Below are 21,750 nucleotides of genomic sequence, written 5' to 3' on the forward strand. Positions count from 1 at the left end.
AGAAGACAGTTAGCTGAACTAAATACACCGATAACTGAACTGTTGCCGTTGACGTTTGACTCCACCTTGATAACTTCCTGAGCAGCCAAGCCTCCTATGAAAGCGTTCACAGGAGCCAGATCACCCCGAGCCGTGTAGGAAAGTCTTCGCACCACAGCCTCATCCAGCTGTTCCACCTGTGCAGCTGTATTCAGCTCCCTCACGATGGCAAGCAGCGAGTCTGCATCTGACTGTATGAATTATTAACAGCGACAATTGAGCGGAAACGATCACGTGAGCTGCGCTGTTGATGATACCACGACACAATACCATGGCTGGATTTACAGACCTGACACCAAGGATTAGGGAGACGCTTTTCTCTCTTTGCAAAGCTATGGAGGGCCTGGAAGGCCAGGTGCAGGGTCGTGTGCTTTGATATTTTCCCAAAGTCATTCCATGTCAGCAGTTCGTGATCGAGCAGAGCCTCGCTCAGGCGTTTCTGTAATTTATGTTACTAAATTAAAATTAGGCACGTGTGATTTAACTTATGCAAAAGAAAACAAAGTGTTGCAACTTACAAAGCTCAGCTTGCAGGGCTGTTTAACCTCAGTCGCCACTCCACCCCGTTGGTAGTCAGAAAATCCTGAAGTGTCGCCAATGCTAAAGGAATACGCACCTGGTGGTGGTAAAATAAAGAAGAATGCTCATCACAACTATGAAATGGAACTCGGAACACAGGTAATTACGAGTGTTGAGGACAGAAAACTAGAGAAAGAAGCAGCAACTATAGTAATGCAACACTCACTGCAGTATTTGATCTCGACGGGGCTCATGCTGTTGAGCTCGGTCATGCCTTGGACCTCAGAGAAGACAACTTTAGAGCCATCTTGAAGTCCATGCCTCTGGTCATCTGTGCAAATCACCACTCCAGGATTTGCCTAAAACAAGGTCATGTTTTAAAAATGTTTACACTTTAGAATTGGTGTGAATGTTATCAGGCACAACTCGATGACAAATGATTAAAAAGGATGGCTGGCTCCGTGAACAGAGATGTGGTAAAACAAATGGAAGGTATTACCTTAGAGATGTGTTGTATCATCACTGACACAGGCGTCTCTCCATCCTGATCCAAGACCTCAAACTCCTCCCCAAAGTCACAGAACAGCTGCCTGCAAAGGAGCCACGAGGTTCTCACCTTTTCTTTCTTTGCACTATTTCATAAATTTCTGGCCCGTTTCTCCCTAACCCACTTACCCACAAAGCCCTTTGGTGTCTGCCACAATGAACTTAATTCCATGCGAATGGCAGAGCTCACCAAACCGCTTTTGATCATCCAGTGAGGAGTCAGTGAGGACCACCACCTGGAAAATGACAGCACCCCGTACCATCAGAAAAGGCTTCTGCTTATTGTTACTGTCCAGTTGTTGTCGTACTATGACACAACCTACAGTGTTTATAATTATTTGTGTACAAAGGTTGACACCAGAAAACTGCTTTCACTTTTATTTGATAAGACATGAACTCTTTCTGCACTGTTATGAACTACGGTGATGTACCTGAAATTGCTTAATCAGGTCCTCGTTCAGGGGTCCAGTGTGGGCCCACACACGGACATGTGGGTTTAAGTCAGACAGCTGTTGCAGGGAACACGTGGCTCTGTTCTGACCAAGATGTGACTCCTTCAGAAAGAACTGGTGGCAAAATAAATTCACAAGGTTGGCAAAAGTCCAACTGCATGTTGTGAGACAGAGAATGATCACATCAATCTGGGAAAGTTTTGAACATTTTGACAGCGGGCGTTGCCAAGGATGAGAATAAACAGGTAAAAAAAGAAAAGAAAAAGAAATCCCCATTCAACACAGGACAGGCGGGGTTCACTTAAAGGTGAAAGTAAAAGCACTCCATTTCAAACAAAACTAGTTTCCATTTCAAATAAACCCTTCATTCACACCAGTCGTCCTTTCCTAATAAAACCGTTAGAAAGAATATTTTAAAAATAGACTATTTACTATTTACATATGTTATTACAAATATTATACATTATCAGCCTGAGTAAATCAAGACTGAAAATGGTTGTTTATTTCTAAATGCAATACTATAGGATACTTAATGCACGTTCTACTTAAATTTTACTATATTTCACTTTATATAGACTACTTCACATACTATTTCAGATATGAAAATATCTCAGATCTTTAGATAATGACAGAAAAACATTTATGGACCAAGCAGGCCAGTTTGAAGGTTGCTGCTCTAGCATGAAGTTAAACCCCAATCTATGTTAGTATATGTGACAATGTCCTGAATAACTGTTTATTTATGTATTTATTCATGCAAACAGGTAAACACTCCCCTTACCTGTGAGGACAGGTCGGCCCACACCGCCAGTCCTTCGTCCTGGACAGTGACAGACTTGACTCCAGACAGGATCACATTCTTGGCTATTTCTACGCCCAGACCCCTCATTCCTGCTATCAGGACGTTGGCTTCGCCCATACGACGCATCGCCTCATGACCCAGAACATACCTGTGCAGGTAAAAGAGCAGGTGGAGCATATTACAGTCATCTGTCTAAACAATCTAAGCGAAATTTCAGCGGTTTACTTACAGTTGCCGGGAGTAGAATCCTTCATCTATTTCACCGATTTCTGACATGTTTGTAGTTTGCAGACCAACGTGAAGTGAGAGCCCAGCCTGTCAAACAGCTTCCAAGAACCACCTAACCGGCCAAACCAGGAACTGAGCGTTTTCTGTAGATGAAAAGGCAGTTTAAAGGAATGCTTTTCACTTTCGTTTTTGGGTCGTCCCCTCAGAGGCGTGCACTTGTGTCAATACATGTATTTTATTGTCTACGCCACTAGAGGGCGACAGAGGACAGTAACCACCAGAGCCGTATATAAGAGAGAGTCTGGCCAACAAGGGAATGGGCTGAGCGATCCCGCTATGCTCATTTATTGTGAGCACTAGTTGTGAGCTGGTAACGTGTTTCTTGGGCGCCATGTTAGATACATCTAACCGATATTCACCCATAAAGAAGTGGCATTAACAGAAAATAAAGTTGGATAAAAAGTTAAAACATACCGCAGTGCTCAGCCTACGGCACTAAAGCACTGGGTCAGGAAAACACGGGGGAAACTCCACCGTCTGAAAGTTATTTGAGCAGAAGACTAAATGATGTCAACTAATGTGTCCCTATTAAGTGAGGTAAATGTCAATGTTTCTTTGAGATTGGTTAAGATTTTGTATAGGAAGAATAAATGAATGTGTACCCTGATCTCATAAACGTCTAACACCTCGTTACAAGCTAGCCTTATGCTAGCTACTTATCTAGACTAAAGGCTTAGAAAAATAACAGCTACCGTCATATATATGGTGAAACCCATGTGTGCATGCCGATGTTCTACTATTTCTGAGTATTTATCATTTTTTTGAGTAATTTCAAACTTTTAATGGTGATGGATGAATACGGGAGACTGAGGAGAAGGTAAACACTGCTCCATGACTGATGAGGTGAATGAGCTACAAAACATTTTACAGGCTCATTTAGGATATTTAAAGTGAGCAGACGCTGGGATATTTATGTGAGGGCCTTTTACATATTGACAGGCGTTGGCAATAACATTTATAGGCCCGTTAATGTTGAAAATAAGCGATTTATTTCCGTCCCATATGGTTAAACTGTGTAATCCTCCCTCCGAGATATCTAACATGGCGTCCATGATTTGAGTTGGCCAGACCCTCTCTCAAATGTACGGCTCTGGTAACCACAGATAGGCCACGCCTCTCAAAGTCTGGTAATGTAGGCTAATGAAAATTGGAAGGTACAACAGCTAGAACTCCATTTTTTTCTCTGATAGTAGAAATTCTTTGTTAAACTGAAATTGAGATAAGTGTCATAGTGTATTTTCACTTTCCCCACTTTCACACAAAGATTATTTTGTTTATTGCTACTTCATTTCATTGCAATGCACAAAGTCTGATTGAAGGAGTTCATTAGCTGAAGTGAGGAGTTTCTCAGTGCTCACTTTGAATCTGAGTGTAAGATGTGTACAAACACAATGGGAGAAGCTTCAAAAGATGCAACTTGTGTTGAATGCTCTCATGTTGTGTGGACAATATCTGCATATTCACGTATTCTTGATTAAAAGAATGGGTGTCATTGCATAAAAACAAATAAATCAATAATATAAGTGCCCCACATTTTGTGGAGAAAAAAAAAAGCATGTCAGACACAAATTACTACAAACATTACCAGGGGGGTGGGAGTGAGCTCTGAAGTGTCACCATGGCAACACTAACAATAACACGCCCTGGCATTGCTTAATGTGTTGGTCATTAATTTAAGCAAACTCATGCTGGTGGAAAAAAAAAAAAAGTCCATTCAGAAGAAAGTGGTGCGCAGTCTAGGAGTGACCAGAAGTGATTCATAATTACATATCAAGTATAGGCAGCGTACACCAAACCACAACACTCATTGTGGTGGGTGACTGACGTGCAAGTTCAGGAACTAGAAACAGGAGTCTGTTTCGATATGAACATCTTGTAGCAGTTGAAATCACTGTAGGGCATCATAAAATGCACTTAAGTTTATGGGATACAATTTCAGAGGGAAAAAAAGATTTGATAATAGGCTCGGTGTGTGAGATATTTTTCCTCCTCTAGTTGAATACAGTATATTTTAATGTTTGTTACTTGATATGGAAATGTAGGAAATTGGGATCAATATTTTCTCTTACTAAGGTGCCGTGTTTTAATGAATCTGTGAAACACCCATGAAATATTAACTGTATTTCCACAATGAGAAGTTAAACTTTGATCTTCGAGCGAGCCTATCCCAGCTGTCATTAGGCAAGAGCGGGGTTACAACCTGGACAGGTCACCAGTCTATCACAAGGCTAACAGAAAGTCAGACAACCATTCACACTCACACTGACACCTACAGAAAATTTACAATCACCAGTTAACTTAACCAGCTTGTCTTTGGACAGTGGGAGGAAACTAGAGAAAACCCACTATACCACCCCAGTTCAGTTGAGTTCAGTTCAGTTAAAAAGAAGCACCAGGCGACAGTGGCTAAAGCAGAGTCAACTCATATGGGGGGGACCCATCAGATGGAATGAATGAATGAATGCATTATTTTGAACATGTAATACAAAAAAAAAACAAAAAAACCCAACAGCATCCCGTGTGTGTGTGTGTGTGTGTGTTTCTTCTTCCTTCTTCTTGTTTTTCCCCGTTTTCACATGAACATAAGCATGTTAACATAAGCGTGTATTTAAATATATTCAGACCCCCCTTCTTACCTACACCTGGTGAACACCATGTGTACCGCTTAAAGTAACTCATGCTTGGACATTGCTTTAGTTCTCCCGTGTGTGTGTGTTCCATAATTTCACTCCACACACAGAATAATGAAAAAATGTTTTTAATGTTGTGCAGGCGTGAAGATGTTTTAAATTCAGTTCCCCCCTCAAATTATATCACCCCTCTCACTGAAAAAAACAATATTTTTTTGTTTCCTGCCAATACATTCTTTATTGTTTTATACATCATTTGTGCAGTTTCAAAGTGAACCAGATCAGTAAATTTCAATATTTTTGATTTTATAAAGAAATGGCTTGCGTGCTCTCTATGCTCCAGTGTGGTGAATTATCCTTACGGCTCTTTTTTGTAGTACTGACGGTGGTTCTAGTGTACGGTTATAGGTATAGTCCCAAATCTCTACACAGTAACTCATGGATAAGTGGAGGAACGGAACAGAAAATGTGGAGGAACAGAAAAGAAAGAGGGAGGTGGGACAGAATCAGTTAAATTCTTAAATGCTGCCTACAAACATGCAGCACACGATACTAGTAAAACTGTAAAAAAAAGGTTAGTGGGCATACAGTCTGCACAGAGTCACTGTTATACAAATGAACACCAGCACTGAGACAGAAAACTCCATCAACCTGTATGAATACATGAGATATCAGGTGAGCTATTAGGTGTAACAGTTCGGTAGGACTGGATAACTGTAAGCAATGAACACTTAGCGGGTTGGCAGTGGAGATCAGAAATATATAGCTCCAGGCGAGGGACATTCACAACATGTTATAACCAGAGAACTTATCATAGTTATTGTTTATTATTTTTTATAAATTACTGTCAGAGCTTCCTTGAGACAAAAGACGAGAGAGACAAGCCAACTTTTGACGTCAATATGTGTTCAGTTCAGACAAGAAAAACATCTATTTTCTGTTGGCATACACTCGTCAGACTTACTCAGACAAATCTAAGATGTGTGGCGCAGTGAATGTTTGACTGTTAGTTTCAGTGTGGGTTTGGATGTCAGTGAACTACACAAGGACAGATGTACTGTGATGTCCTTATCGCTGTTGTTCTTGTTTTTTTTGAGCTCCAGTAAAAACAACATTTCGATCTTTGTTTTCCCCCATATTTTTCAGAACCTACTCCTGCAGACTGTTTCTCTGCAACATTAATGAGGCAGCATCGTTGTGGCTTGCGGTTTGGAGCAATTAGAGTGTGAAGAGTGACTGTTTATTGAACTTTGGATTCAGAGGTCGATGTTTGACTTTTGACTTTGTTAATGTTGACTGTTTGGACACTTATGAGGATCTATAGTGTAGGGTTTAGCAAAACAACGAAATAATGCCTTTTTGCACTTTTATTTCAGTAGTATTTTCAAAGTATGGGAATAGGGCATTTACACTTTCCAACCAATAGTCCACCCATATTCATTTCCCCAATTTTGTGTAGAATAGAATAAAGTGGTTTGTCTGGACAGTGAACACATTCTTCTCAAAAACTTCATGGCTGGAGTTAACCTTATCTCTCATATAGAAGTGATGTATTTTTGGAAGAAAAAAAAATCCTATCTGGTGAGAACGTTTTTCCATTAAATTTGGGGGAGCTAAAAAAAAGTTGAAGCTGCTGTTATAATGTGACTCTTGGGAAGGAAACGATGAGGATATTTTTAAGGCGGTCGGATTTCGCAACTATTTCGCATACTTCCCTGTTGCGGGCGCGGCTTGACAGGACTCCACTCACAAGATTAATATGGCAAGCTAGAGTGACGACGGCACTTCCGGTTTTGTACTTTAAAAATAAAATAAAATCGCGACTCTCGAGAACAGGCACATAACATAGTGGCTTTACAATTTAAAAATGGCAGAGAAGATCGCATTCAAACAGATTCAGTGCCATCCTACGAACTACAAGTCATATCTGGATTAGTGATCCTAACCATTATGGGCTGTGATTTTTTTTTTAAAGCGCACAGTCCTAATTTAAAGCGTTTAAGTTGATTTCGATAGTCTCCTGTTTGTCACATTTATAATTTTATTTCTTGTCTAGTCCCTCCATTTTTAACGCATGTACTGCTATGGTGTGCAGTGTTTCGTATAAATGGAGACACCCTGATAAAAACATCAAAACCGAATGGAGAGCTCTTTAAGACGAGGGCTCTGGCCCGGCATGCTCTTATTGTGACAGGGCGCTCCGGATCCTATCTTCGGCTAATAGCTGCAGTTTATCTGAATGGCTTGAAGTAGTTGTATGCCATTGTAAAGTCTCTGACAGTGGCACTGTGACGCTGTCAGGTGAGTACGGGCAGTGAGTGGAGCTTTCACAATCACAGGACACTGGTGTCTGAACAGCTCACACATTGAGACATCCGATGAAACCTCCGCGACATTTCTCCATTTTCCAATCGAGGTAAGATTCTCCTTTTATGGATCATGTTTGTGTTGGTTAATGACTGAGGATATTTTCGCGTCTTAATGGCGCAGATTTATTCCTAACAGTTAAAATACAAATATTCTAATGATATATTTATTTAGATTTATATATTATTTGAAGTAGTTGTAGTGGTAGTTAATGATATGTTTTTATACTGTGGGGACTCCAGAAATCTGTACATTTCCACAGTGTCTCCACATGCTGCAGCAAGTTATGTCTTGCCCACTTGAGTTTTTATCTTGGAACCTGCCAACGTTTCCCCTATCTTTATCACCTTAAGAGCCTGTGTCAACTGTGTACATCAAATCTCATCTCAGTTTTCGGAGGTTTCCTTTGGAACTTAAACAACTGTTTAATCCAAAAGGAAATCACCGGTTGATGCTTTTTTCCTTTTACTTCCACATATTGCGTATTTTAAGCAAGCTAAAATGTTTACAATATCCGCCTACGACTCTTACGCTGAACGTAAGGATGAAATGCTAGAGCCCTCTGCCTGTTAAATCTCAGCATTCCTTTCTGTTTTCTCTCACAGAGCTCCCACTGGTTTTCCATAATGTACTCTCTGAGGAAAGTGTCTCGTAGATAGCACTGAATCACACAGTGGACTGTGACGTGGAAATGAACACTTTGACTGTCTTGCTGACGGTATGCATATGGATACAAACAAAAGCTGCCCCAGGACAGTATACATGTCCCTCTGCTCCTCGCAGCTTCGTGGATTTCACTGTGGAATATTTCCTCCCCCACCTCCAAACAGACAATCCTATACAGAACATTGAAGTCAAACGGGAAGTGGACCCATCAGAGGTGTACGTTGCATGCCAGAATGTAATACTGGCAGTTGACCATTCGCTAAAAAAACTCTGGGAGGTGAAAACTGGGCCCGTGGGCAGTCCTGATTGTGAAACCTGTCGGGTGTGTGACATTGAAACTGATCCTGAGGATCCAGTGAATACAGACAATGAGGTTCTACTTTTAGATCCTGTATTTTGGATCTTGCCATACTTGTACATTTGTGGAAGCACTCAGCATGGGATCTGTTACTTTATTGACATCTACTCTCCAAAACCTGAGCCTAAGTGTTTATACAAAAAAGAACAAAACTCTCCAGTCAAGTGTCCCGACTGTCTGGCCAGTCCACTCGGCACCAAAGTCACCATCGTTGAACAGGGGGCCACATCGCTGTTCTTTGTAGCAACCTCTGTCAATGAAAAAGTGGCGCAGAGGTACCCGAGGAGGTCAATATCTGTGATGAGGCCACTTTCAACCGAGGACGGCTTTCACATGGTTACGAATGGCCTGACAGTGCTCCCTGGTCTACGTGACTCTTACAAGATTGACTACATATACAGTTTCTCCACCGAGGACTATGTCTACTTTCTGTCCCTGCAGAGGGAAAATCCCTCCAACAGCAAGTCAGGTTTTCAGACTCGTCTGGGACGGCTGCCTATTTTAATTCCAGAGGTGTGGATGTACAGAGAGGTGGTGCTGGAGTGTCGGCACGAACCAAAGCGCAGGAGGAGAGGGACTTTCAAGGACATTGTGTATAATGGGCTACAAGCGGCACATTTCGGGCGAGCAGGGAAGGACTTGGCCGAAGAGCTGAGGGTGCAAGAGAGAGAAGGTATCCTGTATGGGGTGTTTGCAAAAGTGGATGAGCATGGTAAACCCCAGAAGCACTCAGCCCTGTGCGCCTTTCCTTTGACTCAAGTAAACAATGCGATTGACCGGGGCGTGGAGGCCTGCTGTACGACGGGGTCAGAACAGCTGTCGAGAGGTCTATGCCACTACCAAGAAAGTGAGAGCTGCCCACATGAAGTGAGTAACTTTATTTTATATGTCTCCAGAGCAGAGCAACAGTACAAAGGTCACCCTATACCCAGACAGGAAGTGACCTGTCCAAACAAATATTGTGTAATGAAGTCACCTGTGAACAGCAGACTGTAGGTGACGGTCTTGAACCCGTGAGAGACACTCTATTAGGTCCATGAAGGTAATCTCAACACTTGACTATTTAATGGCAACTTTGAAGAAGGTGTGTGTGTGGGAAGGAGAGCGCGGCCAAATGAGAGAACAGGGAGGGGCGGATGAGTCATTAGTGGATCCTGCACATTGCCACACCATTTCACTGCTGATACATTTCAGTCTTCTTACCAAAAGAACTGTTTACAGAACAAAGCTTTATCATCAGATATGTACAGTATGTCATGAAGAAACGCGCACTGACTACGCTAAGAATATATTTTGTTTTTTAGTTTCCCGTTTAAAACTCTCAACTGATTATGTGCCAGAAGAGAAAGGTAATGAAAGTTAAAAATGAAACGTTTGGATGGTTTAGCCCCACCATCCAGACATTCTTTCTTAAAACACCTTGAATCTGGCCAGAGTTCCCGACAACACACACACACACAAAAAATAAAGGTGTGGCCTTTTCCTTTTATGGATCAATCTGTGTCCTTTGAGCTCTCGCAGACGTGTACACTGACAGGAATGTGTGCCAACAAACACGAGTTATAAATCCTGCTGATAAAAAGGTGGAATTTCAAGGGGGGGGTTGTGTTGGACTGCGCCTGACTTCTTGGCATTTTATTTGAGCAGGAAATTGGAAGGACGGTGGAGAAGTGGGGGATAGCGGGGAAAATAAACATATCTGATCACTGACTGAAAACATCTTAACATCACATCTTAAGGGTGTAATGTAATAAAAACCTGGAATTGGTATTTCTGGAGTTAGGTGCTTTGAAATTCAGTGAAAAGTAGCATGGAATGGTGTGGATATTGGGCACTAAGGTGGACTGGGGCATGCTGGGGCAGGCCAGCTAAAATTGCTTTGCAGTGGAATGTTTACCATCACTTTAACGTATCCTGTTTTTTTGGGGGGGTTGTTATTTTGAATGATAACGTAGTTTGTGACTCACACTCTGATAGCCAACCACCTACTCTCTTTCATCTACTGTTTAATGTGTGTGAACGTATAAAAGGTCCGGTTTCAGCAACAGAGAGTATCCACTGAGAAACAGTCACTGATTCAACAGAGCAGGAGTCACAGCTGTTTTACTACCTTCCTCTCGCAGCTTGTTACCGTGACTGGAGGCGAGGAGCACTTCCTCTTTAAAAGGATGAATTAAGATTGTCTCTGTTTGCCCTCTCTGTCCCACTTGTCTTTGATGGTTATGCATGTACAGTATATATATATTATATATATATATATATATATATATATATATATATATATATATATATATATATATATATATATATCCCCACCTCCATATATTTAAACATATATGGAGGTGGGGATATAGCAGGGGATACAGGAAAGTCTGACTATGTGTGTGAATGTGTTTTTCCCACTTGCACAGAACTCTGAAGGAAATGACACATGCACTGCCAAGGCCACTCTGGTGTCAAAGCCACACTATAGAATAGACATCTTCAACAACCAGATGAGAGACGTCCTGTTCACCTCTGTCCTGGTCAACACTATTGGGAATCATACACTTGGCCATTTTGGCACGTCAGACGGCCGGATACTGCAGGTAACCAGCTGTGCCAGTGAGCTGGAATGCATTGTGCTGAATGCAAGTCAATCAGGAGACTTTCTCCCAAGTGATAGTAAAGATTGCCAGCATCCTATTTTGAGGGATAGAGAATCTTCTGATGAGAAGAAGAAAATGCTGGAGATCTGCATGGGATGAATAGCGGGTTTTGACGAGCTTAACTCAGGCCCTCGATGTAAAGATGGTAAACTGTAATGACAGCAGACAGCCGCAGAGGAGAACATATCTACATTTGACAGTGCTGACGTGACTGGCTGATTGTGATTGGCAGAAGATCTGAATAGTTAATCCAAAAATTACAGTAGTCAGCTGATTAAAGAAGCAGGAACCAATAATCAGTTGTAAATGAGAGATGATAAAGATTCCTGATTGAACTTATGCAGAGCTTCATTTTTTTTTTTTTTTTGATTTCTTATACTAAAATTCCATGTAACGTCACTTCTCCATTTCACTGCTTTAGGTGATTCTTACAATGTACAAGCCTATTGTTTTTGCCAACTATTCACTGGGAGATGTCAGAGTATCCAGGACAGCAGCCGTGTACTCAGAGGATTCACTTCTTTTTGTGGCAGGAAATAAGGTAAATTCCACAAAAACCTCAGCAGATACTTCTTGTCTTTGGACTGTTTTCCTCACTTTTATGGCTCAACCCCACCCTCATCTTTCTCTCTCAACTATCAAGATGTTCAGGGTCCCATCCACAGGACCTGGATGTGCACATTTTTTGACATGCTCCATGTGCCTGACGGCTCCACGCTTCATGAACTGTGGCTGGTGTTCGGGAATCTGCTCAAGGCAGAACAACTGTAGCTCACAGTGGAACAGCCACTCCTGTGCACCTGTCATAACAGAGGTAGATCTGCTGCTAAGTGTGTCTGATTAGCCGTCGCAAAAAAAGTTGAAACAAAATGAGTCACCGCTCACACCGATTGCACAGTTTGTGGCTAGTATAAAGCAATGCTTTTATTTTTAGGTTTTCCCCAGAACAGTACCTGCTGGAGGGGGGACAGAAGTGACGCTGTGCGGTGCAGAGTTTCAGTCTCCTTTCCGACCGGCCATCATCAGTGGCAAGACTCACATCATCACTGTGGGCTCAGGGAGCTCTGCAACCTCTTGCACTGTCCTGCCTGAACAGAGCAGCAGTGAAAAGTGAGTAGCACACTTGCAAGTGACTCTAGTCCTAAGTCCACTTGCAGTAAATACTGCACACTATTTGCCACAAACCAACGAGTTTGCAGCACACAATGGATGAAAAAGCAAATACTGAGTTCAATGTTGGTTACAGATTTGTTGTTGTAGATACCATTGTTGTTAAATTGGAGCATGAGGAGCATGTAGGATAGGTCAGATTTTCTATTACTGGAAATGTAATGTGGAAATTGACAACATCAAACTGAGTTTTTAAATAGCTGGAGACATGTTTTTGTAAAGTGGCCATATTTGCTGATGTTCATTTTCTCAACAGACAAAATGAATAGACTCCAATATTCCTTGTGTTTCTAATATAGGCTGGTGTGCAAAATTCAGGGCAAAAGTCCAAACAAGGACCTCAACATAACTCTGGATGTGCATGAGGGAGAAGTGGAGGGCCGCTACTCAATCGAAGGCACAGCTCAAGTGTCTGGCTTCTCTCTTGTGGTGAGGATGATGCCTGCTTCTAAAAAATGATGATGCGTAACTGGTTCAATACAAAATAAGTATTTTCTGTAATAAAATATTGGATTGTAATGTGAGTTATTTCACCTTTGTGGAATCAGGAGCCCCGCATAACAGAAATCAAGCCTGACCGCGGACCTATGTTTGGAGGAACAACGGTCACGCTAACAGGAAGATATCTAAATTCTGGGATACAGAGAGAAGTTGCCTTTGCAGACGAAAAGTGCGAAATTCTAAGGTGAGCAACACAGATGTCTGGGTTGTGGTCTACAAGTCTTCACAAAGTCTCAGATTCACTGGAGACGGTCACAAATGCACCCATGTCCTTGTATTGCTTAGATCATCTACAATTTGGGAAGGCGCTCTCAAATTCTGTTGTGTTGTGTGAGAGGCTAGCTAATATGTAGTGGACACCAAACCTTTAAGTAGCACATGTTTGATTATCATGATTTATATTGCTTTCAGCGTTTCTGAAGGAAGTGGGGAATTGTCTTCAATTACCTGCAAAACAGCAGCTGCAGCAGTTGTCGGGGAAGTCCCTGTCAAAATCCTAATTGACAGCCTTCAAGTGACTGCTCCGATGAAGTTCTCCTACAAGGAAAACCCTGTCATAACGTCTGTAGATCCCCACTGCAGTTTCCAAAGGTAGGACTCTAACCCAGTCTTCCTCAAGTGAGGATGAAGGTGTAAATGTGTCACGCTCTCACATAGGTCAAAGTCAGTGGCATAGTAACATGCTCATTCATGCTACCAAACAGTGGCTCCCGGCTGGTGATAGAAGGTCAGAATCTCGACCCTGCCTACGAAACTGTGGTTCAGTTTACTCCCAGGAATCAAAACAGAGAACCTCTTCAACAAGTACGTAGTTCCATTTTTTACATATTGAGTAAATCTACTTCTTTTAACGTACTTCAAACCAAACACAGCCACATAAATGTTGTCTTGTGACCGTGGAATACAAGATCTATGCTTAACAGCTTAAAATTAAAATATACATGTGTTTATTTCACTCGAGGTCTGCAATGACAAAATGAATACCACACATATGGAGTGCTGGGCCCCACCTTTTCCAGAGGAATGGCCAGAAGAATTCTCTATGGTGGGAGCGATTTCTATTCACATAGAAGGAAAAAAGGACCTGTGGAAGAAGCGCTTTGACTACCACCCTGATGCCAAAATCATTCCCTTTGAAAGTGATGACAGTGTATTACCTCTAAAGCCAGGAGAAAACGAGGTTTCACTACATGTACGTATATATTTTTTCCAATTTTATTACTGCTTACATAGTTTGAGAGGGTTTGTTTGACAGTTTGCATTAATATCTGATCAGTGGCAACACTTTAACAGCCTGATTATGATACATGTTCACAACAGCATAGCAAACTGAACGCAGTCCAAGCATGTATGAAGATCGAAATGACCATTGGCGGTGTGGACTGCCACGCCAAGGTACTGTTAAATGAGCTGACCTGCAGGATTCCTAAAGGCCTGGATATCCCCAGCAATGGATTACCTGTCAACGTAAGAAAGTCTACTTTTAAATCTCCTCTTGTAACCTAATTCATCATCAAATATAAACGTATACTAAATAAAATGTACTGCTGATCTAGGTGCTTGTGAACGGGGATGTTTTCAATGTGGGCACAGTAGTCTTTGATGACAACCACAACATGTCTGTGATTGCCGGCATTATCCTGGGCATCCTTGCTGCACTGGTAGCAGGTGCTGGCCTTGCATTAATGGTGATGATTCATTTAAGGAAGAAAAAGAGAGGTGAGAAAAGTTCTTTTTTTTTATCCATTCTACAAATTCCTGCCTAATGTATCATGGCTGCCATCTCTATATAATTTACCTGATCTTAATTTACCTGTGTATTTTCATAGTTTATTGTTCAGTGATTTACTTTATATTGTGGATATCCTTTCAGCCAACATAGAGAACCGCTTATCAACAATGTTGTCACGTAACCGAATGGGGAGTCACCCTGATGCCTCTCCGACAGGTGACTACAGACGAGGTGAATACAAAATAACATAATAATGCATCAGTTTTAAATGACGCTTTATCATAGATACTCAAAGATGCTTTATAGTGGGTACATTCTTCATTTGCTCACACAGTCAGGGTGTGACTGTGGTGGTAAACTACCTCAGTAGTCACAGCTTCCCTGAGTCAGACTGATGGAAACGTGGCTGCTAATGCGGCCAAATATCATTCACATGCGGTCATACACCAGTGGAGTTACTGGACGACCGCTCTACCTCCTGAGCTACTGTCACCCCAGTACATGGCTTAGCTTAGCTTAGTGTGGTTTACTTTCTCTATAGTTGCATGTGGTTAAAAATACCAAAATGAATAGCTATGGATAGCATCTTTGTCCCAGTTATTGTTTTACAGAACTCTCCAAACTATGCTATGAAATGCTTCTGCTTTTCTTTTTCACCTTCATCAACTTCAGCTCAGTTTGCTTTTCCTGTTTGTGTGGTTTATTTCTTGCATTACAGTTGATCTGTCCCATCAAACGTCTGGCTCAGGAGCAATGGCCTTCCAAGGTTTATTGTACGCTGCCAGCTATGATCATCTGTCTGTTCCTTTAATGCCCCGTGACAACATATCCGTGGTTAGTTTGAGTTCGGACCTCCTTGAAGAGGTCAAAGAAGTGCTGATTCCTGCTGATATGGTCCGAATTGAGGATAGCCAGATCATTGGCAAAGGTAAGCCTTGTGTGTTGTTTTTTTTTTCTTTCACTAGAAGTGGAAGTTTAGCACAGATGTTCCATTCAGCTTCTTTGTCCTCCTAAACAGGTCACTTCGGGACAGTTTATCATGGGTACCTGATAGACAGTAATAAACAAGAAACCCACTGTGCCGTTAAATCACTGAACAGTAAGTTTGTTCACTTTATTAAGTGAATCAGGATTATGGATTCTTGGTTGGTAGACGTGTTGGCATAAAAGCATGTCCTTTATTAACAGGGATCACTGACATGGGTGAAGTGGATCAGTTCCTCAGAGAGGGCATCATCATGAAAGGCTTCAACCACCCTAATATACTGTGTCTGCTGGGCATCATGCTGCCCAAAGAAGGGCTCCCTCTGGTGGTTCTGCCGTACATGAAGCACGGGGATGTGCGCCACTTCATCCGATCTGAGAAAAGGGTAAATTAAAAAATGCAGCTTCTTCACCAGGAGGGTCATGGATGTGAATATGTTCTGCGTTAACCTGACTAAAGGCTTTCAGTATGTGCGCTTGGACTGCAGTCAAGATTTCTTTGTCTTCCACAGAACCCAACAGTGAAGGACCTGATTGGCTTTGGGCTTCAAGTTGCTAAGGGCATGGAGTACTTAGCCCAAAAGAAATTTGTTCATAGAGACCTGGCTGCACGTAACTGCATGTGAGTGTGACTCATACCCTGATTGCCCCCCCGCCCCAGCATGTCAATGAAAGGCTTTGCCTGAGTGACGATGGGCTGCTTCACCACTGACGATAAAATACCTGTCACCCACAGCCTTTCAGATTTATAAAAGTGCATGCACAAATACAATTTGGTTAATATTGTTCTATATTGTTGTCGTTGTAGCAGGATGTTTTTTTTGCATTTGTCAAAGCCAAATACATTTTCTTACACTACTTCAGTACTTTTTCCATTTTACTTAGTTTAGTTTAGTTACAGAAATAGATTTATACTACACATTGTCTGACTTTTCTTTCCTCTTTACAGGCTGGATGAAACCTTCACTGTAAAGGTGGCTGACTTTGGCATGGCCAGAGACATCTATGACAAGGAGTATTACAGCATTCAGGATCACAAAAGGGTAAAGCTCCCTGTGAAATGGATGGCTATTGAAAGTCTGCAAACACAGAAGTTCACAACCAAGTCTGATGTGGTAAGTGTGCTTAATCTAATCCAGCCCACAGAAATATGTGTATCTGTTATATTCGTGTTGACAATACTTACTGGTTTACATGTTTCTCAGTGGTCATATGGCATCTTATTGTGGGAGCTTCTAACCAGAGGTGCAAGCCCATATCCAGATGTGGACCCTTATGACATCACGCACTACTTGTTGAAGGGGCGTCGTTTGCAGCAGCCACAGTTTTGCCCAGATGCTCTGTAAGTATCTTACCTGCATCCATTAAGTGTCACGTAACATTATGATCATAGTATCATAGCACAGCTGCAGTTTCATCTTAATCACATTTCTTCAGGAGACTTATACTTTTACATGTGTCAGGTCATAATGGAAATCCCTGGGTGGTTACCTCACCTGCTTTCATATTTACTCAAGTACCCACTCATTCACTTGTTTACACAATTATTCATTCCACAGCTATTCAGTCATGCTGGCATGTTGGGACCCGGAGCCTGAGTGCAGACCCAGCTTCCATAGCTTGGTTACAGAAGTACAACGCATCCTGTCCTGCCTGGAAGGAGAGCATTACATCAGTTTGAAGGTTACCTACGTCAACTTGGACCAGCCAAGGCCGTACCCCTCGCTGACCGGCTCTGCAGATGAGGCCGAAGCCTCAGACTTTGACACAGACAGTCACTCTGCCAGCTGAGAGTGCAACACGGACACGAGCTGGAAAGCATAAGAGAAAAAGGGATAGCTTTCCTCCTCAGATAAATTGTTGACCATGCCTACAAACATGAGCGCGAGGAATATTTGACTACTGATTTAAACAATACTGTAGGTTTTATAAAATCTAACTGGAGACGATTTCATGCTGGAAGTTACCCATCCTACATATTATTTGTAAGGAACGAGACGACATGTAGAGGGTTTTTTTTTCTGACCTTCTGAAGACTAAAGACTTGTCTGTGAATGAGACAACATGAATGTAAATGGGCTTTTGCTTATATTTTTGTAAAATAGAATGTGATGGTTATACACTCATAGAGTATGTCTCTAAGTCAGTATCTGTCTGTCTGTGTGTTTGAACACAAACACAAACTGTCAAAACAGACTTTTGCTCAAGGGTCAACCATTTTCTTTTGTCACACATTTCCTTTCTTGCCTTATGGGGATATCATGTAAATTATATCTTTCCGTGTAAGTCAAGAATGCAGAATTCATATTAGGGTACACGAAATATCGTGGATGCCGAATAACCCTCACCTGCACTGATTCAGGGGCACTGACAATAAAATAAAATCTCTGCATCTAATAATACAGCGAGCTCTCTGTGCTGTTTCTGTAAATACCACTAGAGGGCAACCAGCGCTTCAGTCTGAGGAATAACTGAGTTCCTGCTGCAGTGGAGCTCTACACTACAGCAGACACACACACACACACACACACACACACACACACACGAATCAAGTCAATCTCCCTTCATAATTTTGAAATTCTTTGTCTCTTGCATGTACTTAAAATAATCAGTGATTAGCTGTGATTTATCAACTTTTAGTCTGGCAATGAAATGTAGATTAACCAAAGAATGGGTTTATGTTGGCAGGTAGCTTTTCTACCAGGGACAATGAATTTGATAGTGTTACACATACTTCTGCAAAACATGTCAGGAAAAAGAAATGTCTCTAACCTAGCCTTATCCCAAATAAAAATATATTTTTAAAATAGAAATGCTGCGGATGAAGATAGCTCAAAAGAAGCTTTGTTTTGAATGTTTCTAAAAGGGCTGAGCGAGATACCACGGGAAAAGTACAAAAGTTCTTCAGGAGAGTGGATGATCAAACTCAAAAGTGGCGCTGAGTGCAGTGACACGGGTCTGATGGAGCACAGCTCTTGTTATCTGCCAGGTAGATGAGAGGAAAAACACTGTTAGAGGTCTGAATTGTGTCAGCTCAACTAGCGTGAAACCCCCCACGCTTCTGCCTAATCTGTGTATCTAACATCTGAATATTGAACATTTATGAATAATTTATGGATCTAAAGAGATATATTTTTTGAAATCTACGTTCCTTGTCTTATGGTACTGAAATAGTGACTATAGTAGTGACAATATCCAGAGGGGTTCAGACGAAATTCAGCTTTTAAAATTGTGGTTTCCACCCACAAACGGACTAGTCACTTATAGTGTGCATTCTTTCAAACTCATCGAAGTTCAAAACTAATTAATTTGGATACTATTTAACTGAATTCAAATCATCCTAAATTATCTATAGGCAATTCATGATGAAGGTGAATCCACAGGAAAGAAAGGACCCAGCAGGTAACTACCAGCAGCAACACAGAAGACTTTGTTCTTTAAACCAAGTGTTTTATGCTAAATATAGATTTGTCCTCTATATAATTTTTTTTTTTTTTTTTAATTATTAGATTATTAGATGTTAGCATTTGAAATCAAATTCAGGGATGTAAATAAGGCACTGGCATTGAAAATGAAACCTGAAAGTATAAACAAAAGCTAGGTGCATTTTCATCTTTGGAAATGAAAAGCACTTCAGTTGTAAAATACTGTGGAATTTGGTACAGCACAGTATCAAACCATGTTGTTTTGCTTTTTGTTTTTAATCTCATGATTTTGATTATTTTTTTAGGGTGAGATGTGTTTTTCCGTAGGGATGTTTCACTTTTCTTTTTAGGTTTTAGTTTGAGCCGATGTACCAGGCTGCCACCAGGTCTGACACTGTCCCTCTATAAAAAGCAAGGAAGTCAGTGTCACTCTGTTACAAAACCCTTAAGGTACTGCAAGAAGTACAGGATACTGCCTCTAAAACAAGTGAATTGAATTGGTTACAGCTCACAAGTCTTTAAGATTTCAGGCTGCAGGGTTAGTTTTGTGTTGGTCTGAAAACTGAGAACGTACATACCCTTAGCCCCTTGATTTTAGATGAATTACCTTCAGTGTCAGACTGTGCAGACTGGGCTGCAGGGTGCATCTACATCTGCTTTTCTAGGAACATTATACAATATCAGATGTACTGAATTACACCTGTTTGAGTAATTTTTGCTCACGGACAGGTGCACAAACACCTTGTATCCAAGGCCACAGTGGATGGGAATAATCTGCACTGAGCGGAGAGCAGGCCCCTCGTCTAAAATTCCTTTTGTTGTCTCCAAGTATATATATTTATAAATATTTTACACTTTTATTTCACACTGCCCTGGTTCTGGAGCTGAGCTGGGTGGAAGTCTGCAAAATATCGTACAGCAGCTGTTGTGTGATCCATGATAAACTGGACAAGCGAAAGTAACTGTGAAAGAGCTTTTTCCTGTCCAGATTCGTTCATTTCTACAGACTAAGAAAAGTACAATTTGGGCAGTTAATTCACAATCGCAGTTGTCGAAATAACATAAGAAATGAAATAGTGACATCGGACTGCAGATACACTGCAAGTAGATGAGGAGACCTCTGGAATAATCAATTATGGGCACATATCGGAACAGGAGGAATGAAGAAGGGCAACATCCTGAATGTACCACTGCTTCTAACAAGGTAATCAGTTGCAGATTCATATTAGCTGATGATGAGCTGTGTGAGCGCTAACAAATTGGTTCAGGTGAGAGATATCTAATTTCTGACCAGAGTCACTGCTCAGGGATTATTGGATGCAATAACAAAACGTAAAACGTGCTTCACAAGTGAGCTTTGGGTCACTGAAGCTCAAAAAGCAAGATGGCGACGTGCCTCCTGACATGTCTGTCCATACTATCGCTCTGTGACTCATCACTGAAGATGGGTAGAATGCGGTCATCGTTTCACTGTTGTGCTAATACGTGGCATCAGATAAGCCGCACTGCAGCACTTGGTATAACATAGCCTGAGGAGTGGTGAGAAAAAGAAAGAAAAAAAGAAAGAACTTGAACCTCTTCTTGCAGATATTTCAAAATGGATTGTGCATGGATTTGCTCAAGGTCTCAGTTTTTTTAGGACGGCGGTCAGAAGCGTACTGCAGAGCAGAAGGCAAGGGGAGAGAACACAACAAGAGACTGCGTGTTTGACTGGCTACTAACAAACTGACACCTGACTGTGTCTGAAAACACATTTACCAAATTATCATGAATGAATCAGAATGTTACCATCCTCAGAAGCACGTCTCGTTTGTTTGACTATCAAATGTATCGTGATCTGGTAGTTTCATGTCGAGTTTATGCAGTTTGATGTTGTTGTTTTTTTAAGTAATGATGAAAGTCATTTGCAAAATATCTTGCAAGTGGGTTTGCAGTCTTTCTCGGAGTGAGAATCGGCTTGAATCTGCTATCCTTGAGCTTGTGTACCATCAGTAGCTACCTGAATAGCGAGGCAGTCTTCCTCCCTCTCGCTTGCTCTTCTCCATTGTTGCGCTGCATTCAGAGGGAGGATGAGGAGCTGGGAGGTCACAGATGGAGAGAAGTGTTATGTGTGTTCCTGTCTCTGCTCTCTGAGTGAATGTCTCCACAGATGGGATTATACTGAGAGGCAAACACAAATTTGCAGAGCAATGAAAGCGTTTTAGAAGCACAAGGCCAGGCACATACCACCCCACCGCCACCACCATTTTGAGTTTTCCGGCATCCACCATCAGTGTTTTTTGTGGCTTACATAATGAAAACACGCGTTACGCCATTCATGCCGGATACTGTATATGCTATTAAGAATGTAATCAAGTGTGATGCAAATGTCAGCAGGCTATGATACAGGCCGACCTTCTCATAATGTGTGTCATCGGTGTTGTTTTTCTTTATGGACTGCATTAATAATTCAACTTCAGCTGCGCGAGTAACCACAAACACCTTTCCCGGCTTTTCCCATGTTTAAATATAAGAAGACAGAGGGAAGTGTTACACTGTTTAGAACACGCAATGCTGTTCAAATTCTGAGGCCACAGGACCCATCATGCATCCAATCTGTAAATGCTGTATAGCCTACGGGCAA

The 21,750-nt window shown here is 41.6% G+C and overlaps 2 protein-coding genes across 3 annotated transcripts in view; one reads left to right on the forward strand and one right to left on the reverse strand.

Annotated features, from left to right (window-relative positions):
* The window catches only part of uba7 (ubiquitin-like modifier activating enzyme 7), a 30,634-nt gene extending 27,861 nt beyond the window's left edge, over positions 1-2,773 (reverse strand). The window contains exons 1-9 of one of the 2 annotated variants that reach the window (XM_047583284.1): positions 2,588-2,773; positions 2,338-2,506; positions 1,536-1,670; positions 1,234-1,340; positions 1,058-1,148; positions 785-917; positions 558-655; positions 329-478; positions 66-230 (exon numbers count right to left, since the gene is read on the reverse strand). In XM_047583284.1, the coding sequence (XP_047439240.1) occupies positions 66-230; positions 329-478; positions 558-655; positions 785-917; positions 1,058-1,148; positions 1,234-1,340; positions 1,536-1,670; positions 2,338-2,506; positions 2,588-2,634 (1,095 nt within the window). In that variant the 5' untranslated portion in view covers positions 2,635-2,773. The remainder of the gene's footprint in view (positions 1-65; positions 231-328; positions 479-557; positions 656-784; positions 918-1,057; positions 1,149-1,233; positions 1,341-1,535; positions 1,671-2,337; positions 2,507-2,587) is intronic. The other variant, XM_047583285.1, reaches the window with a different exon arrangement.
* A 4,752-nt stretch (positions 2,774-7,525) lies between these two features.
* LOC125007258 (macrophage-stimulating protein receptor-like) lies at positions 7,526-18,104 on the forward strand. The gene is made up of 21 exons (XM_047583959.1): positions 7,526-7,692; positions 8,249-9,534; positions 11,079-11,255; positions 11,737-11,856; positions 11,959-12,129; positions 12,250-12,425; positions 12,785-12,914; positions 13,034-13,170; positions 13,398-13,577; positions 13,691-13,790; positions 13,948-14,178; positions 14,307-14,453; positions 14,543-14,705; positions 14,860-14,949; positions 15,437-15,646; positions 15,737-15,817; positions 15,907-16,088; positions 16,215-16,324; positions 16,652-16,817; positions 16,908-17,044; positions 17,262-18,104. Exons 2-21 carry the CDS (start codon positions 8,335-8,337, stop codon positions 17,491-17,493), a joined length of 4,140 nt encoding a protein of 1,379 aa, XP_047439915.1. The 5' UTR covers positions 7,526-7,692; positions 8,249-8,334; the 3' UTR covers positions 17,494-18,104.
* Positions 18,105-21,750: the final 3,646 nt, after the last annotated feature.

Source organism: Mugil cephalus, chromosome 4, assembly GCF_022458985.1.
Source record: "Mugil cephalus isolate CIBA_MC_2020 chromosome 4, CIBA_Mcephalus_1.1, whole genome shotgun sequence".
Lineage (NCBI taxonomy): Eukaryota > Metazoa > Chordata > Actinopteri > Mugiliformes > Mugilidae > Mugil > Mugil cephalus.